Raw genomic sequence first — 26,485 nt, forward strand, 5'->3', positions numbered from 1 at the left:
CACACACACACACACACACACACACACACACACACACACACACACACACACACACACACACACCGGACACACACACACACACACACACACACACACACACACACACACACACACACACACACACACACACACACACACACACACACACACACACACACACACACGGTGTGGTGGGCGTTCTTGCATGCGAGGAGGCACTACCTAAGTGCCAGCTGAACTGACTTTTAACTAGGTCGGAAAAACAGATCCAGTGCCACAATAGATCCATTCTCTTCTGCCACATGTTGCCAGCCGAAGCTATTGCGTAAAAAGTGCTCTCGAATGAGGAGGCTCCCGAGGATAAAGGTCTTACAGTTTCACCTCGACCAACCAGAAAGACTAGATCCTTGCAGCAGTTGACAACAGGCGTGCATTGCCAGGCGGCATCATCATCATCATCATCATCATCATCATCATCATCATCATCATCATCATCATCACCATCATCATCAGTAATGCACAATCTGTTCTAAAGTAATAATAATTAAAAAAAACGCAATAAAACATTTTTTGTTTCCCATGGACCATAGAGCAGCATGGGGTACCCAGACAATAGCGTGGAGCGGGATCGCAGCGCGTGAAGGGACAGCCGGGGAAATTCCGATGCGGTGAGTCTGCCGCCGCTGCCACCCGCCAGTGGAACCCCCCCGCCCCCCCCCCCCCCCCCCCAACACAAGGCCCTCAACACCAGGCCCCTGACACAAGCCCCCCAACACAAGCCCCCAACACAAGGCCCCCAACACAAGGCCCTGCATGCCGCTTATCGGAGCCCGGAGCCGGTGCTATTGTCCTCCTGTCCGCGGCTCTGAGTCAACCCCTCAGTCTAAAGGGCTGAGGGAGGGAGCGAGAGGGGAGGGGAGGGGAGAGAGCTGGCTAGCCCGAGTGAGAGAGAGAAAGAGTGAGAGAGAAAGCGAGAGTGCGGGAGAGCGAGAGAGCGAGGACAGGACAGAAAGTGAGGGAGAACAGTTTCCCATCGTTCACGTTGCACCGACTTCCCTCCGCGAGAACTGAGAGGAAAGTGAAGTCAGCGGAATTTGAATGGATCGTTTTACTACTTCAGTCCCCGCTGATACGGAATAATGTCCTCCTATCGTTCCACCACCTGAAGAGCGCCGATCGGTGAGTTTTGCTCTGACTTGTTGCCCGATTGACACGACAACGCTGCGACAACGTTGATTTGCTACTTGTTGTTGCGTATAGATGTGTGTGGTTTATTTGGAGAGTAGTTCGTGAACGGGTTTGTCCTCAACATCTTTGATTTAACAACACAGGGGGGTAAAACGTGCACTTGTGATCGTGATTGTGCACAAAAGACACCGGGTTTCCCAACTGTCAACCCTAACAAACACTCACAACGTGACGAACTGTGTGTGTGTGTGTGTGTGTGTGTGTGTGTGTGTGTGTGTGTGTGTGTGTGTGTGTGTGTGTGTGTGTGTGTGTGTGTGTGTGTGTGAGGGGTCAGTTGTGTTTACATAGGCAGAATTCCCCGGGCATATCGCTGTGGCATGCTTTTATCCCTGTTGGTCATAGTTTTAGTTTGAAAACAACTTCCAACTTAAGCTTTGGCCAAACTAAATGAACAGGTAGACACACTATATTCAGTGTGCTCTCAAAGGGTCTATGTATGACATCATATCCCCTTTAAAGCCCCTTGCACACCTTATAGTGACAGGGGGCTTTCACTTTTATATTAGGGAGTGCTTTTATTGTGAAGACATTAAGGAAGCCTCTTGTTTACATTATAAGCACTATTTCCTGCTATATTAAAGAAAACAATAACACAGTTCTTCAATGGACTACACCTTCACAACTCATTTTAAAGTAGATGATCAAACTAAAGCTGGAGATGAAGAAGATTCTTTATTTTTTCTTTAAACCATTCATATATCTGACTGCACCTAATCAGTGTGCTCCAGATAGTTAACAGTACTTTGTCAGATGTTTCCTTCTCTAAGCTCTCTATCGCCACCTGTATCTGTTATGCTATTCTATTCTACTTGTATTGTAATTAATAAACAGTCATCAGCTTGTGGGATAATAGCAGCGATGTTTCCTCACTATCACCATTGAGGTATTGGGTAGAACCCTGCAGACATTGAGGTATTGGTCAGATATTTAACAATAGAGGTATTATTGTATTGCTGTTGGCTTTGGATTTAAATATATCAACTTCAATAACTTGGCACAGAGAAATAAGCAGGCCTGGCTCGATTCAGAGGTATTTCTTCTTGACCTGGGTGTGACTTCTTAATATCAGACAAGATGACGGAATGTGTTACACAGTATAAACCTCCAAATGGAAAGGCCACTTCAATTCTAAAACGTAAAGATTCTGAAGTAATGAGCTTCTTTGACCGTCTGTTAATTCCTAGTGCTGGACATTTTTGAGTTTGACTTGAACACATCATCATTCTCCTAATGAGCTGTCTCAGCGATGAAAGTTATTACAAATTGAAGTATCATTGGCCGGATGAAAAACAGAAAAGAGGACACCGTTTTACAGCCTATGAAGTGTTATTGGAGAGAGGGTCTTTGTTCGTTTTGCCAAAGTAAAGTAGAGAGGCTGGCATGTAGTGTGAGAACGGGAAAATCTCCACCATCATTCTCTCATCCATGAATCAATCACTTCTTTTCACACAAACACGCCTATACACACATCTATTATGGACACACGAACAAACATCCACACACACTGTTTCTTAAATCTTTCTTTCTTTCACACATCCCTGCTATTGTTGCCTCAGTTTGCCCCATGTTGGTAGTCACACACACACACACACACACACACACACACACACACACACACACACACACACACACACACACACACACACACACACACACACACACACACACACACACACACACACACACACACTCAGAGAGTCTCTTTCTGTATAGTTTCCATTGCCTGTTCCCTGATCGGCTCCCTCTAATCTAAACCATATGTAGCGCAGGTCTGCATGTAAAATATTCTGTACTGCTGGTGTGGGCCTGTACTGTTGTTACCAACCAAACCTCGTCCCTCCTGGTGATTTAAGAGATATCCCGGGGTGTTCAACAACATAGCTTTATTATCATGACCTATGAACTAGGGATTTGGTTGTCGTCAACGTCCCGGAGGCCTTCTAGGCTTTGTCGGAGTCAACAGAAGGGCGGCTTCAAATCAGTAGAATTGGACTGGAAACGTTTTTCCTATTTGATTGTTTGTTCGCTAAATCCAAGTTGGTCTCATTTAGACCATCCTGGACACATTATGAACACATTTGCAAGAGAGGTCTGACAAGAAAGGAAAAAACAAACGTACAATTTGAAACAGGGTTAAAACGTCTAACAGAAACTGATTATAGGAAAATAGTTAAAGGAAAAACCCTATCCCATCAATGAATCATGGATTTGTGGTTATGAAATGGTGCTGTCACTTATAACACTGGAGGCTATCTTTGTCATGGCTTGTTTTGAATGATATTTATATGTTGGTACGGCTTATAAGGAAGTCGATTTATTTAGCGGTCGTGATGTGTTTGTTGACGGTCTTAGGGGATGTGGTATCATGTTATGCATGTCGTATCTGTTAAGACAAACTATTCACGGTATTCAGTGTGCCACGACCTTGACTCAACTTGGCTCATCGCTACGTGTGGCCTGGCGGTGGTACGATGGCCCAGGCCCCGATCAAACATTGATATGAATGAATGAATGAAGTAACTATTATGATAATTATTATAAACATTTATCATTCATATTCCCCAAGTCGTTGTTTGGTTAACTTTAGATTACGTTCAGTTAGAAGTGATATTATCCTCAAACCTCTGTCATTATTTAGTGACACCGATGTGAGGGCCTCCCCAGACGTCCCCTCTCGTTCCCCCACACTGGTTCTTTTCAACGATATGGCGTTAGAGGAATGTGACCCTATTGTAGTCATGTGACGGCTCTTTCCCGTCCAGATCTCTCGGCGAGAGGGGGCGAGCCGGGTGGGGCTCCCTTTACAAGTCTGGCCTAGTTATCCTACAACAATGATCAGTCTGCTTTTTTTTTTTTTTCAAGTTTTTAATTGCGCGGTACCACTTCTGGGAAGTCGTTTGTTCTCAGCCGTTATGTGTGTGCTGAGGATAAGCGAGGTTGCACACCTCTTCCCGCCAACGTTGCACAAATACAAGCGCAGGCTGGTTGGATTTGACATGTTTCCCTGCTGTCATATGCCATACGCTGTGAACATGCCCAAGGGGTACAAAACAACTGGCACCTGAGAGAGACGGACGTCATTTCCTCCATGATGCTAAGATCTGAATCTCTACTAGCTACAAGATCTATACTCTAATCTTTCTCTTATGTGTGTCTTGACTTGTATTTCACGTGTGTTGAGTGACTGATCCGGATTTCTTCACCTTACTTTAAAGATGCATGATTATTAAATGACCTCAAGCTATTCTCAGAAATGTTGTTATGAATTTAAATTAGTAAAGCATGATTGATATATTCTGTTAAAAAGCTTTAATTAGAACAAAAAATTTGGATAATTTTTGGTCTAATCTGGGGTGTAGTGTAGAGGCTGTTTTGAAGTGACTCAAATTGCCTTCATCAAGGAAAAAGTAGTAATAATGTTGGCCAAAGTTGGCTAACAACCACCAACTGGTATGGCACACTGGTCTGATGTTTTCTTTAAAAATATGAGGCTCTGATTCCCCTTTGATAATAAGAGCTTCTCCGTTATCTTAGAAATGATGTCTCTTGTTTATCTCAGGTTGTCGTTTGGATAGCATCCACTGCAGTGTTTCTTATTCCGCTCTATGACTCTTATTCACTATGTATGATAAAAGGCTAAATGGTAGACAACCTTCCAGTTGTGTGAGCTTTTCAAGTTCCTACGTGTAATTGTTGACTTGATGAAGGATTGATGTCAGCAAAGCTAGGTGCATATACACATGGAAAACATGATCTGATTGGCTGTCGAACTAGCAGAACGACTCATCGTCCATTATGTCATTCATGGTGTGTGTCTCTCTCTCTCTCTCACTCTCTGTCTTTGTTTCTTCGTCTCTGGGCAGTACAAACAGACAGACCAAGGGAACAAGCCTGAGATTAGAGAATGATATATATATATCATATTAATGTCATAGTATTGGACGACAGTAAACTGTAAATAAGCGGTCAGCACAGCAACATGGGAAAGGGGCTACTGTTGTCTTTAATGTTAAAGGATGGTGTTGACTGAAATATAGTAGCAGACAAGTTGAAGAATCCGAGGTGGTTTCGTGAACTTCCTGTCCTAAAGGTAAGTGAACTAACCAGTGAACTTGACCTGGTTCACTGTGTGTGTGTGTGTGTGTGTGTGTGTGTGTGTGTGTGTGTGTGTGTGTGTGTGTGTGTGTGTGTGTGTGTGTGTGTGTGTGTGTGTGTGTGTGTGTGTGGGCGTGGATGGGGGAGGTGTGTGGGTGTGGGTGTGGGTGTGTGTGGGTGTGTTTGGGGACTGATGGGTGTGATAAAGCCACCTTCAGTCAAGGCGTAGTACGAATGATAAGAGAAGTATGTGTCTGTGTGTGTGTCAAAGGAATGTCCACAATGTTCCTATAAGGAAAGGTAGTCATTGTTATTGTAGCACGTTTGGGTTGGAGCGATGGATAAGTAGGTTGGCTACTGTTAAACAGGTAGTTAACCTAACTCTTCCACACATTATGTGGCCTTTACACCGGTGTACATTTTTGACGATTCAGGCAAATCCCAGCTGTTTTAAATGTTTAGTCGGCTGACAATTGTCATTGTATTTATTAAAGGAAACTACTCCTTAAATGAAAAAAAAATCCAGTGTTTTTGCCGTCATATGCTTCTTAAAAGTAATATTTTGAAGTAGGCAGCGTTCTGTTTGCAGAGTTCTGGTAGTAAATAAGTTAAAATTGCCTTGATATTATTGTAGGAAAAACTAATTGTTGGAATTATCTAAGTGGCAGCCATGATTACAGCTGTATAAGTGCAGTAGAATTCTCTTAAAACCAAGGTTGTCTTTTCCTAAATCCTCATGAATTCTTCTTTACATCTTTCCTTGACCTCATGACATTTTCCATAAATACAAGGAATCGAGGTTAGGAAAGGACAAAGGAACCACAACCTTTAAGTTGTTGGCGTCCGGCTCAGTATCTGTGCCGTCTCTCCTGCACAAGTTGTGTTTTAACGAGGAAGAACTCATGGATCCGAGATTAAAGGAAAATCGAACCCCCTGTTTTAGCCCGTCCACTATCAAAATTGGACAATTTCGAACTTCTGGTAGTAACTTTGTTTTATTTAGGACTACATATCTAATGGAGTCTGAACTTTGAACCTGCTAGACTGGAACTACCTGTAACAATTAGAGCATGCAATAGCACGCCTATAGCTGGCTACATGTTCAATGGTCAAATGAGCCACATTCTTTCTTGGACCAGGGCCATTCTCATCTGAAATACAATGTTTTAGCTTTTGATACAACTATTATTAAATAGAACATAATAGCTAACCTAAAAGTATTGTATATTTATGCCAGTGAGAGATATCAATGTGTTTATGGTTATGGAATATAAGGGGAACTAGAGGGCACCCAATTCTTTTTTTCACGTGTAAAGGGCAGCCAATAAGGCACTTTCTCTCGTATTCGCCACTCTTGAGGGCACTTTTTCCACCATGGATAAACGAGGGGGGGCGGTCACCCTGCCCCCCCCCGAGTCCGCCTCTGCGTATACCGTTTGTTTGTAAAGTGATATTATGGTTGGAGTTCCCTTGATCTTGTTCTGCCTGTCGGAGCACTCTGTTGTCCTGATCGTTCTAACCACCCACACCTATACTCACCTTTGACCTTTTGAATGTTATTTTGTAATTTGAGCCAATCCCATCGGATACACTCACTATTGAACGCCCCTGTGATTTCTCCAGGTAAACTCAACGCATTCAGGTAGTCATTGCGTGAACAATGTTAATGTGTTTACTCTGTGGTTGCTATTATCCCCGCAGGCAAAACACTTCCTAGACGATCTCATGTACACACAATATAAGTTCTTTATCTATAAACGAGTAGAGCAACCTGTCTGAGCTCTAGATCAAACACTGTCAGTTGTTTGTTTCAGTCTCTGCACTTATTGAAATATATTTTATTATGTTTTTTGTCCAAAAATCTTTGTATGAGTAAAGTTTGAGATTTGCTCTTTGGACGGAAACAGGACGCCCACTGGATCTCAGGCCTCAGAACGCTGGAGTGAGAACTCCGTAGATTGAGTCAATAATAATCATAAAGTAATATTAGTTATAAGCATAAATAAACATTGAACTAATTAAAAGTTATGAAAGAACTAATCTCTAATCCAGCAGTCCACCTATGCTACAGCAGAACTTCTGTGGGGGAGAATGTTACACCTTACAGAGATATTCGTACGATACAGAGATATTCTACGAGAGAAAACCTTAGGATTTGAATTTAGTAGTTCTACAGAGGCCAGTCTAGACCGCGTCGGTTTGAAATCTTTTTTTATTATTTTTTTTTTCTATACAGTTAACAATTGCTGGCGTTTGTGGTTTGCACAATAATGCTATATGTAGCCTTTAATGTAAAGTCAAAGTACATTTTAATACATTGGTTTTTCACAGCCTAGAACTAGTAAAGAAACACAGAGAAATTGTTTCTGTACTCACAGAAATAGTGAGTACAGAATAGCCTAGTTTCCAAATGGTTTCAAATTTACTTAAGAAAATTGATTCAGTTGTCAATTATGTGAAAACAGTATAATTTGTAGAGACAGAGAGAGAGGGAGCAAGAGATGGCATTTGTCTTCTGTTGAGGATCAGACATATCCAACATCCACAGCTTCTTTTTAACACACAGACTCTGCTCTTTATGTTGTGCTGTTGGAGAGTGTTATAGAACTCAGGGGGGAAAAGGGTTACATGATCCAGTGAATGGAGTGCTTGTGTGCTTTCGTGCCTCTATGGAAGCTCTCCTATGTGAGAATGTAACAAGGAGACTCAACACGCATTTCACCGTCTGTCTGCGTGTATGTCTGTCTCTCTGTCTGTCTGTCTGTCTGTCTGTCTGTCTGTCTGTCTGTCTGTCTGTCTGTCTGTTGGGCATTCTGCTTGCCTGGCTGTCTGTCTGCCTGTCTGCATGGCATTTCTGGTGTCTATCTGTATGAAGTCTGGTTCAAGCTATTGTGTACCTGTAGTTACTAATTACACGCATGCACACGCGCGGGCATGCACACACGTGTACAAGCATGCATCCATGCATGCATGCACACACGCACACACACGCATGTGTGCATGCACTCGTGTGCGCAAACACACACATACTCAATACTGAAGCAATTTGGGAAATAATGGGGTCTAGACTACACTCAGATTTTTTGCCAGGAAATCTGTGTACCGGCCCTTGGGTCCTCAATGGTGAACTTGTCCTCTTAGCATTGAAAGAATAGTTGGCTGTTTCGGATTTACAAAACCGTAACCAAAAGTGATCTTCAACAACACCAGCAAGGCCTTGTGTGTGCCACAAGCTTTTTGGGTTTTCCTTACTTCTGGTTCCAAAACACTTTGGCACTACACAGAGTTCTAACTAGTAGCCAGATAACACCGCCGTCGCCATGGAGGCTAAATCTCGGCGCGCTGTCCCGATGCTCAGTCTGTGTGTTTCAGTCGTTCCTGTCACTGATAACTGTCCTCTCCGTAGAGACTTTGATTCAACATTATGGTTGTTGTTTGTGATTATCTGTCGCCTCGCTCCGATTACCAGAACTTTCTAAAACATTCTAGGGATTTGGCAGTTTTGACAGTTCTACACAAACATTACTTATCAGTACAAATAATTGTTTACTGTTTTGCACAATCTTTTTTTAACCGACTGTATGTAAAATCTGTTGTCCTTGGGGGGATTGTACTAAAAGTTAAGTTAAGTGAGCTAAGTATAAGTATTACGCAAGTCTTTTTTCAGTCCAAGGAGGAAAGGCCTTTGACCCCGTATGATATGGTGGTTAGTTTATAAAGCCCCACAGGAAGTTCCCTGACCTAATGTCCTGTCTCACTGGTAAACAACATCCCTATTAACCTTAGAGCATCTCTGGCTATGACCTTTAAAGAACTCAATCTTTCCATCTTTCACACTCTGTGTTTTTATCCAACTCCTTCTGCATTTCTCTCTTTCTCCAGATGTGACTAACTGAATAATTGGACAAGTTAATCTTTCCTTCTCTTTCTTTCGTATTCTGTTTTTTGGCAAACAACTTATTTTATTGTGAAACATTCTAATGTTTGCATCAGCCAGAGAACGGAAAGAGTTAAAATGAAAGTTATGCCTCATTGCCAGACAATTTTGCCAGAAGACTAAGTGTAAAACTTTTATTGTGAACTGGAAAGCTCAAGAGAAAATATTAACCTTTTATTTATGAATGGTTGCCAGGCTACCCCGCTTATATGTTTATATTCCCATGGTATATTATCATATATAAATAATGATTACCCCAGGTAAAGCCATACTCAAGCTCTGTCTCAATTTTAGTCTCTCTTTTCTTTTCTTTCTTTCTTTCTTTCTTTCTTTCTTTCTTTCTTTCTTTCTTTCTTTCTTCTTTCTTTCTTTCTTTCTTTCTTCTTTTCTTTCTTCTTTCTTCCCCCCTATATTGAACATAACATGGCTGAAATAATAGTAGGTGCTTAATAAAGAAACCCACTAATATATCTGTCTTCTGCTCTGTCCCACATTCTGTTTGTCTATTTCCCACTCAGATTTTCTCAGGATATTTTCAAGGGGAGTGATGCCCAGACCCAATTAGGGTATACGACTAAGCTACCCCAAAAAACAGCTGAGTGAGTTAAAACACACACGCACGCACGCACACACACACACACATACACACACACACACACACACACACACACACACACACACACCACACACACACACACACACACACACACACACACACACACACAGGGTTTGCAAAACAAATGCATATATGTTGTTTGAACACACTGTCCCGGACAAGTAGTCAGTGTATAGGAACGGAACAAATCATTTGTTTCCCGAAAATTAACACCGTGAACACTTTAATATGTTATAGTTGACAAATGTTGACTTCCTGCTTTGTGATTGGTAGATGCTGGGTGACTGACTGCTGATCCCGCCTCCAGAATACAACCGACGGCGGTGAGACGCGCGGGCACAAGATGGCCACCGAGGAGGCGGAGCGAGGACCCGGGTCCTCCACGGTCGGCGCACACGTTGCCTCCCCCCAGCCCACCCCCGCCCCGTCCGCCCCCGCCCCGTCCCACCTCCGCAGAGTAAACCGCCCTCTGGGGTCGCGGCGGAACTCCGAGCAGCTGCCGCGGCCGCCGGCGTCCGAGGTGGGCTGTAACCACGGCGACACCTGGCGCAGGCCCTCACCGCGACCGTACCGGACGTTTTCCTACGACCACGCCAGCTCCAAGGGGGAGGGGTCGTTCTTGGACGGAGAGAGAGCCACAGGGAGACCTCCCCCTGGGCAGAGCATGAAGGGAGTCAGCGGTGGGGTGGCCAGGCTAGCTAGGAGAGGACCAGAGAGCCCCTTGGGCCAGTTGGATGTACTTGATGATGATGATGATGATGATGATGAAGATGATGATGATGATGATGATGAAGCCTGGGAGAGAGCTGTCATTGTGCATTGTGCCTGCCCGGTTTCACGCCTCCATGCCAACTGTAACCACAGTCCTGGATCCAATTTGAATCGCAGGTCAAACGTAAGCACTAAGTCCAACATGAGTCCGGCCCACAGCCCTGCGTCCAATCGAAGCCCGCTGTCTAACGTAAGCCCTGCCGTCGGAGGCTGCAGGGCAAATACCAGGCCACGATCCAGACCGACCCAGCACTTCCATCGCCACACTCGCCGCAGCAGCCTGCCCGCGTTCATGCTGGCGTCCCTCAAGGTAATTACCCGGGCCCGGAGTGGTTTGGCGGACACTGTGTAAAAGAAAACTCCATTGGCTCCGAGACTGCCTGTGGAGTAGAGGCAGAGTCACTGCCAGAGTCGATGGGGCATTACGGACACTGCCAGGGAAACTATGAGATCACAATGCACAGACCTGTGTGTTTTGTAGCTGCTGTCCCGGTAGATGGCGAACAGGGAATGGAATAGGTTGAAAACCACTGAAATGTCCATCAAGTACTTGTAGAGTGCGTTGTTCCCATGCTTCTATTTTTGCATTTGAAGTTAAGCGATCAACGTATCGTTCAGGTTTCGACTTTGAGATTCAACATCAGGGTAGAAACACATCAATGTTAGATCATTTGGGTTCTTGCCGATCAGATATTGAAGGCTGTGAACCTTTAAACCAGGGGATTGTTGAACCAAGATAACAGAGGGCAGATGGGCTGACAGGAAGCTCAATGGCTCAGAGATGTATGCAACAAGGCCTCCTGATGCCCTTCAGAAGGATCACATATTGAATTCAAGCAGCTATTAGCAACCAGCAAGGTTGAAACCAATCAAAGCACAGGGGATCAATACCAAAGCAGAAATCGATTGCAAGTGCTGCATTTCCTTTTTCCCTACCGGATAGAGTTTAATATTCAGACCTGTATGTATTACTGAAGGGAAAATTGGTTTGCTCGTTCATCCAATCATTGATTCGTTCTCAAGTTCCCTGTTTGCTTTAGGCCAGAGAGGCACTCTCAAGAGGTTTTACAGCCCTCATTTGATCCAACATAAAAGATCACGTCCCAAAGTGCATTGAGTGATTAGCTGTCGTCCGTCAATACTGTATAAACACCCAACATGCTCCCGTTTATGTATCTGGTGACTCGGCTGTTTCTGAGTTAAAGTTGATGTGTCAACCTCTGACCTTTTGGGTCAGAAGTAATCAATTAACAATTAATCCACCAACCTAGATGTGAAAGGTGCTGCAGGTTAAGAGTGGTAGAGAGAGAGCAGAAGAGAGCAACTCAACTGAGAGTTAACTTGAAACTAAAAACATGCAAAGAGGCAGCCCTCCCTATTTTCTCTGCCATTGAATAGTTTTGCATTTAACATACCTTGCAGCCAAGCTGGAGAACCTAAACCAATCAGGGAAGAGAAGTCCTGATTGGTCACAATTTAATTTTGGAAGCGGTCTAAAAGCTGATGGATGGCCATTTCAACAAATTTCACTTGAATAGCTCTAAAATGTACATACTTACATTGAATGACGATGGAGTTATCTAGGTGATATGCTCCTTCAAACGTTTAATCATTTGAATGTTTGCCTTAATTTATTATTTTATTTTCACCATACTAAGGGATGCATGAAACAACAGTGACAATCCCTTTTTGGAACTCCTTCCACCGTCATATCTGTGACTCCCCCTCCCTCGTGTTTCGAAGCATCACTTAAAAACACTCATTTTTCAAATTGCTTTTAACAACTAACCCTCCTCAACTCTGACACTGACGAGAAGCCTTGTCACTTCTCGGCTTTGAAAAGAATTTCTTTTTAAACCAGACTTTGTATTGATATTTGATGATTTTTCTTGTATTTCACTGCCATTGTTAAAAATTGGAGTCTGGAAATGCATGATGACAATAACATGTAGTATAATACTTGCTATCATAATGACATGTCACCCTATCTACAGTTCCCTGGCTCACCCGTGCCTCCCCAGTCTCCCAGCGGCCCATCCAGTGAACCGGGGGGTCCCGGGTGTCATCGCCCCTCTCTTCCCCCCTCCCACAATGCCTCCACCACGACCACAACCACCACCCCCAGGACGGCTACTCCAGCCTGGAGCGGCTGAACCGGAGGCCTAGGGTCGGCAAAACCTCCCTGGAGAAGCTCCACCACTGGCGCTTGTCCCTAGACAAGGAGCCGCGGTGCCTCCCGGCAGCGCGGGGCAGCACGGCCGGAGGCTGCCGGGACAAGGAGGAGGAGGAGGAGGAGGAGGAGGAGGAGGAGGAGGAGGAGGACCAGGGGGAGGAGGACCAGGGGAGGAGGACGAAGGGGTGGTTGCCGAGGGCGACAGCACGTTTGTGCGTAACCGCAAGGAGCGCTCCACCGTTCTCGTGAGGCGGTTCTTCAAGAACAACCAGAAGGTGATTGATCGTAGGAAGAATATCAAAGCGATTTAATGGCAACTGGTTTATACTTTTTTCATTTTTCCACCAGCAAATCTTTCTGTTTTTCATTAGTTTTGGTATTTTCTTCTTTCTCCCGCATTTCTTACACAGATGGCTTAGTTGGTTTGTGTTTTCCTCAAGAAAATCCTTCCTTCCTTCATTCCTTTTTTCTTTCTTGCTTGCTTTTTCTTCGTTCCGTTGTTCAGTCTTTCTTTCTTCTCTCATATCTCTCCATCGCAGTTGGTATTCCTTTATGTTTAATTTAATTTATTCTTCCATCATGACTCGACAATTGACTCAACACGTCATTATCTTATCATACCGTCATATTTGTACTTATTTATTCTTTTTTTTAATGAAGTTAATCAATTGTATTTGACCACTTTTATTGTAATGTGGGAATGCAATGAGAATTCCAATCCACTATGTTGGATTTGGCTAAAATAACCCCAAAACCACCTCTCCCCAGAGACCTCACCCCGTCCCCCTCTCCCCAGAGACCTCACCCCGTCCCCCTCCCCCCAGAGACCTCGGCCCGTCCCTCCCTCCCCCTCTCCCCAGAGACCTCACCCGGGCCCTCTCTCTCCCCCCAGGTTTCCAAGCCCGTCTGCACGGGGACCAGGGCCATCGTGCGGGCCCTGCCCTCGGGCCGGCCGTCCACAGAGGTCTGGAGGCAGGTGGTCCAGCACCAGAGCTCCAGGCCTGTCAGGGAGCTGGTCTGGGGGGTCCTGGTGCGGCTCCGGGCGGAGGGGGAGAGGCTGAACGTCTGCAGAGGAATGCGTCGCTTTGTGGGCGTCAAACATCTCAAGGTAGGATGTGGTGGCAACACGCTGCAGACTCATGTTGTTGACGCGCACACATTCACATGCACACATTCACATGCACACATTCCAAGGTCATGATACTTTTGCATATTTTATTTGATTACATTTTTTAAATTAGACTCATTCAGATACATGCTGCATGCTTTTTTTGGGCCAGATGAACCACCATCTTCAAAAGAGAAATTGACAAAGACGAACTGAAGACATTTTATTTATAATTTGTATAGATTTTTTGGTAAAATAAACCTAACTAAACTAACTGAAAATTAAAACAGTTCAGTTATTGTTTTTTTATTAAGCCTTGTTTTTAGTTGTATTTCAGTTCACAAAAACAAATGCATACCCACACATGTGCGTACACTGTGCACAATATAGTTAGAGTTCACACACACACACACACACACCAACACACACACACACACACACACCACACACACACACACACACACACTGGCCCAAAAGGGCCCGACTCCAGTGGGGGTGTGTGTCTCCGGCAGGTTGTCTGGTGAAAGGGGCTTTTGTTTTGTGACTCCGGCCTTGTGAACCTCTGAGGGCCGTCTTCCTACGGCAGACACACTGCGGACCCCTAAAGACCCTCTGTCTTTACATTATACCTAGAAACACACCGCAACCATCACACCCCGGGGAACACGGAACAACACTGGTCTGTTCAGTGTATCATTCTGGAAAAAAGTTGGGAACTTTGCAATGCAGACACTTTTGTAGTTGAAATGAAAAGATTCTAAAGCAATAGTTCATCAATCGATTAGTTCCCTTGCTGTCCTCCTGCACTTACAGTCTTGGATTGCGGTAGGGTTGTTTAGTTGTTAATTGCTAGTTGACTCAGCACGGCCTCATTGTTGTAGTTGACTCAAACCAGGCTTGACAGCGGACATCTATGTACAATGTGAGTGAACGAGTGTCTGCGGAGTCCTGAACAATATGTGTGGGTCTGAACATGTGCTTTGAGTCATGAACAGTGTGTGAGTGTTTGTGTGTGTGTGTCTGTCTGCATAATGATCCTAGTGTGGCGGTTGGTTTTTATGTACCACATTATGCAGCACGGGCAGAATCACCACAACAGAGCCTAACGGTTATATGAAGCTACACACACTCACACTCTCTCTCTCTCTCTGAGTCAAAGTGTGTTTTATGGAGACTATGTGCGGTGATGTTTTATGAGGACCTTGTGGAGCGTTCGGGTCGAGGGGATCCGGTCATTCCAGGGCCAAGGTCTTAATAATGAGTTCTTTCTCTTAAAGAGGGGGGGGTGGGGGGGGGGTGAGTGTTGCCAACCCTTTCTTGTCAAAACATCATCCAAGCTACTCCTGCACTGGGCGTCGCCATGGCAACCTCTAGAATACACACCACGCCAGAGAGAGAATTACGGGGGATGCGGACCGGGCTCCCGAAAAACAAAACAGAAGAAAGTAAAACTCGACCTGGCCCAGATTTCCCGTAAAATCTCACAGAATGTGATTGAGTTCGCTCCATTTGTTCAAAGTTAATGAATACACACACGCACACACACTCGCGCACATGCCCACACCAAACTTATGCCACATAGTTATCCTTTGGCTGGGTGCGTGGGTGGGGGGGTACAATAACAGCCGTGTGTTTGATTCCTGGAGGAATCTGCAGACTTCCTGTGGACCTCGTGTTTATTGGTCCAGCTAACGAAGAAGGAGCCAAAATATACAAGGTTATAGAGAGGAGAGGGATGGCACGACGGACTGGAACTTCACCAGGAGGGGAGGGCCGGAGTTTAACCAGGCTGGGAATAAAGTGGACATCTTGATTGTCATGTCAATGAATGTCTGTTCGGGACACTTTATCGCAGAATGAGTTAACACCGTGGTGATTGAGCCTATGGCCAGCTGATGAATGGAACGTGACAGACTGGTGGTCGATGGTAAACTAGTACAGCTGGAAGGTGTCTGCAAAGAACGAAACAGACATCTTTGGAATGGCCACTTTAGGTTATGTAGTTTAACAGGGTTTGAAGTCTCGTAGTTTAAGGTTAGTATTTTAGGTCACCGATTGTAACATAGTTTTAATTTAAGCTCAATTAAGTTAACAGCGTTGAACTTGAGGGAGTCTACCAAAGGAAACACACTGGATATGGAAACTCAATCTCAAACTGCCGCAAAAGCCAATGTACATAACGCATAAAGAAGAGCAAATGATTGGTTTGACACACACACACACACACACACCACACACACACACACACACCACACACACACACACACACACACACACACACACACACACAACACACACTCCATTTACCTCAGTGTTTTAAGTGTTTTAAGGTTTGCCCTTTCAACCACTTGAGGCCGAGCGGAGCCCTCTAATTGAACCAAGAGCGTTTGTGTTACACTAAGTGCTGACATGACCCACACACACACACACACACACACACACACACACACACACACACACACACACACACACACACACACTCACACACCCTTGAAGGCTGGCAGCAGATGTGAAATGAGAACATGCTGAGGAGAGGCTTGCTATTGCTTGATGACCGAAGGCTCGACCTCACTCACTATACGGCGCATCAACATTTGTAGGGCTGTTTGAAATCAGAGTGCACAAGTCTGGTTCACTACTATAGAGTTCATGCCTTTATACCCATAATGCAACCTTAGGGCAGTCGTCAACTACTGCAAACTTATTTCAGCGCTATCTCCAATAGTGCATAGCAGCATTTTCATCTGATTCCTTGTGCTCGCCTGACACATCGGCTTGAAATGGGACCAATACAAGTATACCCGATAGACTTCAAGTCCACAATTAGTGTCAAAATTCCCCCCTTTTTCTAACCCTTACTTATGGTAAGGAAGGGATATTGGTGCATCATAGTGTTTATAATATAGAGATTAGGGAATGAGCGAATACAGCAATTTCCCCTCTCCACTACCCATGATGCATTTCACCACCACATGAAATCCCCAATCATTTCCCACAACTGTCATGTTCGATACTGGTTTGAAATTCAAACTGTTTCACTTTAGTTATGGTTGTTTTTCTGAGTCATCGCTTGGCTCGTCTCCTGTTGCGTTACCATGACGATGGCATGACATCGCCACTCTGAGGGGATTTCTGGGGTGGGGCGGTGGTTCCTCTGTGTCTCTATCTTCATGACATCACTGACGGACCATTCGTGTTTAAATCAAACCCCATGAGCGAGGACGAGCGGGAGAGGTCATGGAGAAATGGGATTTGTTAGCTAGTACTCCTTCTAAAAAAATGGAAAGTGGTTAAGTTGAAAGACTGAAACAACAAATAATTATACATCTGCAAATGCAACAAATAACACAGATTGTGCTACTTGGCTATGGATGCATGCTAAGTAAACTATCTATGACTTGTTGGCAACTCATATTTTAAATTACCCTGTCAGGAAAGAAGGGCTGTATACAGTTTGACTGAGGCAGCGTGTGGACTATTTCCTGTTTAGTGGAAAAGTAAGGAACTTTCAAATACAGTCCCAGTTAAATATATGTGCGCAGAATCACACCCACGCCGAAATGCTCGCAAACGCACATACCATCGCACACGTCCCTGTCAGCAGCTATAACCCCATCATTGATCATCTTTCATCCCCCTGAGGACACACACAAACACGCGTGTGCACGTTCTAACATGCAAGCCTTTTGTTTTACTGCAGACGAGACAAGATTGTTGTTTGTTTATCTCAAGTTTATTATCAATATCCTCTGCTTTGATTTCATTGTCCTCCTTTTCCTGCCAATATTTGTCGTGCTGTATTTGACCATCATGAAGCTCCCCCTGCTCGCGCTAGACAAATAGCAAGGCCTTTTAACTTAGCAGGATAATGAAAAACACCTTTTTTGTGTTTTTTTATTGGGCAATAAATCTTGCAAAAAACCCCCACCCCCCCCCCCCCCCCCCCCCCCCCCCGTGAGAGAGATAGCCGCCAACGGGCCCATGAGCAACAGTCCTGTACAGAAGGGTGTACGGCTACTTTATCATATACTGTACCATGCGTTCTGTCCTGTGTGTTCTGGGCCTCACCTATAAGAGGCTCTGGCTGGGTCTGCTATAGCACCACATGTTCAAATGTAGATGTGTATGTATATAGGCATACTACCCAGATAATGGTCAGATAGCTCACTGTCTGGCAGAAACATGGGCTTCTAGAAGAAAGACGGAGGTCTGATTGATGAACAGCTGTGGTCAGTGAGCTGGGACGACGTGCGCCTTATGTAAGCTTAGGAGATTACAGTGAACTGGGACTTTTTAAAAGGTGAATTAAGGACTGCATTCACAGTGAAATTTCAATTTTGTCTATTTTATTCATTCCATATTATCTAAAGAATCTTAAGATTTTATTAGCACGTTTTCTTCCTTTACATCCCTTTTTCTCTTTGTGTGTGTGTGTGTGTGTGGTGTGTGTGTGTTGTGTGTGTGTCTGTGTGGTGTGTGGTGTGTTGTGTGTGTGTGTGTGTGTGTGTGTGTGTGTGTGTGGTGTGTGTGTGGTGTGTGTGTATGTAATGTGCAGACCGATCTGCTTTCTCACCGACGTGTTTGCTGTGCTCAGCGATGCCCCTATCATGCTGTGTGTGTGTGTGTGTGTGTGTGTGTGTGTGTGTGGCGTGCGCTAAGGCTCGGCTAGGAATGTCTGAGTCAACACGTGGTTTACCTGTGTGAGAGTGAACCATCTCCTCAAACCCTGCAGAACACTGCAGGTTTCACTCAACTTGCCATGGACTGATGATGTCACAAACATGATCAACGTTGTCATGGTAATAAGGGTAGAAGCTTAGCAGAGAGAGAGGAGAGAATCTTCTGCTATGGTGTCAGGACCTAAAACATAAGCATGCACTGGAGAATCTGGACCCCCCCCCCCCCCGAGCTGAACACAAGATACGGCTGAGTCCCAGGGGTTCCTGGGTCAGGAATTTGAAGAGCAAACGCCAAAACGTGAGCGAAGATGGGGAACAAGAACCCAAACACAACCTATTGTGCTCTTTTAGGAACGATGAAATTCGCCATTTCAGAACAGCAGCTAGCATAGCTAGCATGTTTGTATGTGGGTGTGGGTTGTTTTTATTTTTGTAAGGGTGTGTCATCACTGAAATTCCCACAGCCGGTTTCATATCTGCACATTTTCTTGGTGACATCACCTAGCACAAAAGCACCCGTACAGACATGAACTATGCTTTATAACCCCTTGATAGTTAAAACTTAAACCTGTTTAGGGATCTATCTTTAAATTTTTAGTTTAGGTCAGTTTTATGTAAGTTGAATGTGGATGCAAGACATGGTCAAATTTCGGTATAAGCCTTTTATCGCCGATGTGTAATAGTGTAGGGGTGAACACATCTGTTTCTCATGATTTTAATTGGGAACCTTGGCAATGACTGGAGGACCCAGTGCGCCGCCAGCCATGACCGTCTGTCGTGAGACATGCTTGTCTCCTCCAAGTCATGTATGGGAAGGAAACAGATTTCATTCTCATTATACAAACTCTATACATTTTCCCTTTTGTTTGTTTAAAATTGGCTAAGTCATTCCCATGATATATATTTTGAAACGTCCGGTTTGAGAGTTATATTTCAGTAAAAAGTGATAACGGGATGGATATTAAATTTACGTTTAGGGCATTTAGCAGATGCAGGATATTATTGACTATCTTTGCCTCAATGGCCAACAATGGATGATTTCCATTGCTGGTTTGCAAAGAGCCCCATAGAAGACACGTCTACAGTCTCTTAAAGAGCCCATGCCATTAAAATCACATTTTTCCTACTGTTTGTTAAATAACATAGGTCTGAATAAGTTTGTGAGCTGTGGTAAGTTTGAAATCTATGCAGTTTGTCTGCTGAATGCAATAGGCAATGAAAGGAAAAAGGCAGAAGAAATGAGCCGATCTGGATAAGGTGACACTGTGACGTAGCGTTGTCAAATATTATTCATGGCCCTGCCCACTTGGTTGGTTCGTAACCACCCACAAGAATCTGAAGGAGTCGTGATTGAGCTAGTGCTAAATGCCTAATACGTGTACGGTAGTTGCTTAGTTCGTAGTAACAGGCTAGTTACAGAATTTTGAATGCAATGGCAGAACGACATCGAACTACATTGAACTGCGACAATGCTGCCTGCCGCCGGTTTGCCGCGAGGCACCACCGCCGCGAAGCACCCACCGCCGGCAGCGGGCACAGCCGGGCGGTGGTGCTCGCGCCGGCAGCAGGCAGCAGGCAGCGCACGGTTATGTCTACTACAGATTGATGTGGAAGTGGAAGAACCAGAGACGTCGGAGAACCCGACGAAGTCCTTTGTGATTCATTATATGGTCTCGACGTGCACACAGCTTTTGGCCGTGATAATATGTATTATTTGATATAATATCTATGTATTATATTGATATTATTTAGATATAGAGCTCAGGACTGTAACGCAAGTTTTGTACACTTCCTTGTTATTTGGATACCGTTCTGCTGTTGGTGTGATGGCGCATCACGTCGGACTCTCGTCTATGGTATTCTACAACTAGACCCGTAGTGGGGGTTATCCAGCCATGGTTGAGAATGAATTGGGGAAAGGAACTTTGGCTTTTGACTCCCTGAAGTCATGAACCACGACATGGAGGAGAAAGGGATTGTTGACCGCGGTCGTCTCCCGCCGGAGCCTCGCTGCCGATGGACCCACCGCCTCGGCTTCAGGATGCGGTGATTAGCGCTGACCGCTGCCGAGGCGGCGGGAAGCAGGGCTCAAGCGGGATACATTCGCGGCCAACAATCCCTTTCTCCTCCATGTCGTGGTTCATGTAGCCTACTTCAGGGAGTCAAAGCCAAAGTTCCTTTCCCCCAATTCATTCTCAACCATGGCTGATGATAACCCCCACTACGAGTCTCGTTGTAGAAATACCAGAGACGACGAGAGTCCGACGTGTTATGCGCCATCACCACCAACAGCAGAACGGTTATCCAAATAACAAGGAAGTGTACAACACTTGCGTTTACAGTCCTGTAGCTCTGCTCTATATCTAAATAATATCATATAATACATAGATATCTATATCAAATAATACATATTATCACGGCCAAAGCTGTCGTGCGCGTCCAGACGATATAATGAATCACAAAGGACTTCGTCGGGTTCTCCGACGTCTCTGGTCTTCCACTTCCACATCAATCTGAAGTAGACGCGGTCGTTTGAGATTCATAATAACCTATCGTCTGGAGGCTCACACCAGCTTTTGGCCCGTGATATATATATTATATATTATATGATATATGATATCTATGTATAATATGGTTTCTAAGAGCCATGGCGATACATCCACCGTAAACAGAGCGCATGGTACCGTGGCTACAAGCTGCTCAGGCCAGGTGATATATATTATATTATTATATGATATAGATATCATCGTTAAATATGGGTTTCTACGAGCCATTGCGATACATCCACGTAAACAGAGCGCATGGTACTGTCAGTTCATATGCTGTCAGTGGCTACAAGCTGCTCAGGGCCACACCCCCACCCCCCTCCTTGACCTGCCTTGACACGCCCACCGTATACAGAGCGCATGGCAGTGGCTACAAGCTGCTCAGGGCCACACCCCACCCCCTCCTTGACCTGCCTTGACACGCCCACCGATACAGAGCTCATGGCAGTGGCTACAAGCTGCTCAGGGCCACACCCCCACCCCCCTCCTTGACCTGCCTTGACACGCCCACCGAAACAGCGCGTTTGGGGGAAGCTCAATGTGCGACTGTTTCGGAGTGACTGTAACTCTGCACCACGGCTGAATTTCGGGCGTCTTTGAATACTGTGTTTGTGGCCCACTAATACCTATATTAAAGCATCATAAAATAGAATGGCATGGGATCTTTAACGGTCGTGTGTAAACACATTATTTACTTAATGAGCTACACCTGTTTTTGCCCCTACACTTCTGTGATTTAGGCCTGTGAACATAGAGATGGTTTTGTTCAGGTATAGGGCTTGTACATCAGAGTGCCTCTTTTGTTGGCGATACTCGCCATTTTTTGATGACAGTTATGTCAAATCCTTAACGAACGTAAATATACCGTTGCCTAGCCAAATCAAAACTTTGTTTTGCCTTGTCTCACATGAGAAACGCTGTGTCAGTTTCAAACACAACAATGTCATCCAATAATGACAAAATATTTTACATTAAATTGCTAAACAATGACAGAAATGCCAATACTACCAACATCATTCCTATATATTCCCTATACTTTCAAATTGAGGCAATCCATGTGATGTGATGTCACGATGTGAAAGTCCTATTAGGTAAAGATGGTTAAGTTAGTATCAGGATATATGGTTTAGTTGTAAAACTACAGATGGTTATGTTTTGCTGTTACATGACAGGTGGTTAAGTATAGCAAGTGTTTGGTTTGGTCGTTGCCGTATTGTATGATGTGTCACATTTTAAAATGCTCTTTACAACATCATCGTATGATCTTGCTACATTTGATATAAGCGATAACCACATACTTCAGAAGAATCACGTATGTGGATTCAGGAAAAGGGAAGCTGTTATTATGTGTCACACTGGCAGTTTTCTTCCATAATCCTTTCATCATCTAACCGATAGCTCCCTGTCCTCAACACCAAATTGACACGGTAAGAAGAATATTTATTTTCTAGTAAATCAAATAAGTAACCGAAGAACGTATTATTTTTTAGACATTGCCTATTGGCTCTCTAGCGCCATCTGGCTGGTGAGGTGATAGGTGGTGTGTGTGTGTGTGGTGGGTGGGTGGGTGGGTGGGTGGGTGGGTGGTGGGTGGGTGGACTGGCATTAAAACAAATTAAATAATTGGTGAAATAAGGTGGATGGGTAATTTAGTTGGAATTTAAAAGTAATGAAATAGATGTGAAAATTATAAAGTATGGTATTCGTTATCCAAAATAAGTCGCTTGTCTCTCTGACACAACATAGAACATACATTAAAATAAATTAATCAGGAAATTGTAATATGTTTGGCAAAACAAATGGTGTCACCAAATCTTCCCACTAGGGGGTGTAGTTCTCATACGAAAGTGGATCAACCCTCCTTGAGAACGCAGCAAGCATATCGACCCCTTTATCACGGAAACGGTCCATCTGCGGTTGGCACTTTTTTCTTTGCTGCTCTTGAAGTAGAATAGAAGTGTGTGTGTGTGTGTGTGTGTGTGTGTGTGTGTGTGTGTGTGGTGGTGTGTGTGTGTGTGTGTGTGTGTGTGTGTGTGGTGTGTGTGTGTGTGTGTGTGTGACACAACTGCAATTGGGATCTCCAGCTTTTCAATGTAAAAGTCCACAGTCTAGTACTGAGCTACCTGTCTAGTATTTCAAAATTACTGCTACTTAGTTACTTATCTGTACATTGAAAAGAATACATAAAACATTCATCAGTACATCCAATGAATGTAAAATCTGATAAATGACAGAAAAAAAATATTTGTGAGTAGTTATATTTTGTAAAGCTTGTAATGTCCAAAAAGAAAAGCTTGTATATCATATAAGAGCATGTCACTATCACACTTCTAACTGGCTCCTGGCCTCTGAAACATCCTGACCATCACTGGGTTTTCTTACATTGATTGGTCTACTTGGTAGAACAGACATCACCACTCGAGGTTAAGACAGTAGGACCCGGCCCCCCGCATCCATAATCAAGGTGAAATGGATGACAGTTGACGCGGCGGATCAGCTGAGGTTTGATCCCCTCTGTGATCGTCATTAAGGTCTGGGCATTCGCTGACCGCTGATCAAAGGCAGCGGGCTGCTTTGATCCACACACCTCTTTTGATGTCAACCCCAGCAATCATTACCATCCTCAACGAGGCAAACTCATAGGTGATGGGTCGAGTGTGTGTGTGTGTGTGTGTGTGTGTGTGTGTGTGTGTGTGTGTGTGTGTGTGTGTGTGTGTGTGTGTGTGTGTGTGTGTGTGTGTGTGTGTGTGTGTGTGTTTACTGTATAAATAAATCAATGTGGCAAATTATCTAATTGAGCATCCCCTTTCAGTCTCGTCTTGTTGTCGTGACTTTGTCTTTGTCGATTATCAGAATGCGTCTCTTGTGGATTTATTCTGTAACTTTATTACTGTCTGTGTAACGACAGTGTGACGGTTCCAAACCCACAAACAAACGATTTGATTGTGGATTCTTTTATGGATTCATTTTGAGGACACATCAACTGTATCCATCTATAGACGCATGAATTCAGGAAGAGAATTAGTGTGTTGCGCATTTAATAGATTTTGGATTGGCATGGTGGATGAAGAGACGCATCAGATCATGCACCACTGGTTCACCTGTGCTTCAGACTTTGGCTCGGTTGCCCCCCCCCCCCCCCTGGGGTTCATCCTGACTAGAACCTGTGTGTGTGTGTGTGTGTGTGTGTGTGTGTTTGTGTGTGCGTGTGCGTGCGTGCGTGTGCGCGGTGTCTGTGCACTCCCGGGGGTTGCGTCATCAAGGAGGCGGATCAGCGAGGGCTGTTTGGCGAGGCGGCTTAGAGACAAAAAGCCTCAGTGCCCGAGGCCTTTAATCAGCCGTCGTCATGGCAACGCCGGCCAGCGCCACGCTTACAACACGGATCAATTGCCCGGCGTTCTTCTCGTCCCCTCGGGGTCCTTTTGGGCGAGCAGTCGACACTCTGACCAATGGGAGGGCGGGCATCGACCTCGTAAACGGGGCAGCCATAACGGAGCCATAAAAGCGATTTGTGGTTTAGTTTTAATTATGATCCAAGCATGGATGGATTATTGCCGGATGCACCTCCAATATAGTGTACTAATAAAGTCTGCTCTACTGTGTGAACAGCAAAGCCATTTCTGGGTTTGATAACGTCTTACACAGAGCAAGGGGAGGTTTACTAATTGCCAACGAAACTTCAACATCTCCCATAAATGTAAAAATGAATGAATGCTAGAATAAATATCTAGTGGTAGTCAATGACAAAATGTCATACTTGAGAAGAAATGAAGAAGCACAGTAACATGAGCATTGACTGAAACGTGGGTCAGATATTGTTCCCTGATCTCCAATGAGACACGTTTCATCTGCCCATAACTGTCATATCTTTTGTAGAAATCTTCATAAACTATTTCCTGCTCCTTGATTCTTGGCAGGGGCGTGTCCAGGGGGGGGGGGGGGGGGGGCCCATGCTCCCCCCCATCACCCCATCACCCCATCCCGCCCAAAGCTTTAGATCGGCCACCTCTTATAAATCTGGCCATTTATAGGATTGAACTGAGTCAGAACCTTTATCACAGGGGCAGGTGTGCGTGTGTGTGTGCGTGTGTGTGTGTGTGCGTGTGTGCGTGCGTGTGTGTGTGTGCGTGTGTGTGCGCGCGTGTGTCGTTTGTTTACAGAGTGAAAAGTGTCCTTCTTCTGATACTCATCTCCACGGTGACTCCCCCCTGCCCCCAGCGTCCTATCTCCTTCTCTCCTAATATGGGGAGAATGCAGAGAGACACACACACCATCACGCACACACACGCACACACACACACACTGCCTCTTGTTTTGTTGCATCCTGTCTCGCTATTTTCTGCACTCTTGTTTTCTCTTTTTCTTTCTTTCTCTCTCCATTTCTCTCTCTTTCTCTCTCTCTCTCTCTACTTCCATTTCTCTATTGGTCGCTCTCTATTTCTCTATTGGTCCCCCTCTTTATATTGCTCTCTCTTTCTATTGCTCTCTCTCTTTCTATTGCTCTCCCTCTTTCTATTGCTCTCTCTTTCTGTCTTGCCCGGTCTCCCTCTCTCTTTCTCCCTCTCTTTTTGTAACCTCTTTTCCACTGATGGAAGTTTTCTCCGTGCTCTCTCCCGTCCTCACCATCTCTCCCATCCTCTCTCTCCTCTGTCCTGGGCATGTGTGCTTTCTCTCTCTCGCCCCTCTCCCCCCCTCTCTCTCTCTCCTCCGCTCCCTCCAGTTGAGTCCAGTGTGTGTATACTAACTGAGACCTATTAGAGTGAAGCTGTGTTTTTCTCCTCTCCCATAGATCAACTTTTGCCGTCTCTCTGTAAGTAAATGCCGCTGTCCTCTGTCTTGTTTACGTTATTTCATGCAGACATTTATGTTCTTGAAGCCGTCAGGATCCTTGTGGTTTCCAAATGTAGTTATTTCATTGTTGGTGTGTTTATTTGGAGGCAGGTGTAAAACGTATGGAGTGCTTTGCGTTGGGCTTCAAGACTCTTAGAAGGGAGAAGGGATATTTCCTGCACGTAAAAGTTTATTGAAGCACATAACATCATTTATTGAGTGAATGTGTCCACAGTTGTTTTTTTTGGACACTCAATTAAAATAAATGATATGCTCTCTCCTTTTTTCAAAAGCTGAAGAGAATGTGTTTCTTAGTATTTCTGTTAATATTTCTTTGATGCTTAGTTAGTTGATGCTTAGTTAGTTAGTTAGTTGATTCTGTTAGTTAGCTTGCTAGGAATATCTTTCTGCTGAACTTGCTCTTAACACATCTCCTGTACCAGAAAGCAGGACGTTTTGTGGATTCTCATCTAGCAGCGCAGGACAAGTGGCCATGCTAGCAG

General features: G+C 44.6%; 1 protein-coding gene across 8 annotated transcripts in view; it reads left to right on the plus strand.

Moving 5' to 3' along the window:
* The first annotated feature begins 905 nt into the window (after window positions 1-905).
* plce1 (phospholipase C, epsilon 1) overlaps window positions 906-26,485 on the plus strand; it is an 86,173-nt gene continuing 60,593 nt past the window's right edge. For 6 of the 8 annotated variants that reach the window (XR_003973825.1, XM_030339913.1, XM_030339907.1 and 3 more), the window contains exons 1-5: window positions 906-1,158; window positions 9,778-9,858; window positions 10,149-10,956; window positions 12,641-13,094; window positions 13,712-13,927. Coding sequence is in view for 7 of the 8 variants with exons in the window: in XM_030339913.1 (XP_030195773.1) it covers window positions 13,895-13,927 (33 nt within the window). In the remaining variant the exon portion in view is untranslated. Of the gene's footprint in view, window positions 1,159-7,499; window positions 10,957-12,640; window positions 13,095-13,711; window positions 13,928-26,485 lie in introns of those variants that run through there. The other 2 variants (XM_030339909.1, XM_030339908.1) reach the window with 2 other exon arrangements.

Source organism: Gadus morhua, chromosome 18, assembly GCF_902167405.1.
Source record: "Gadus morhua chromosome 18, gadMor3.0, whole genome shotgun sequence".
Lineage (NCBI taxonomy): Eukaryota > Metazoa > Chordata > Actinopteri > Gadiformes > Gadidae > Gadus > Gadus morhua.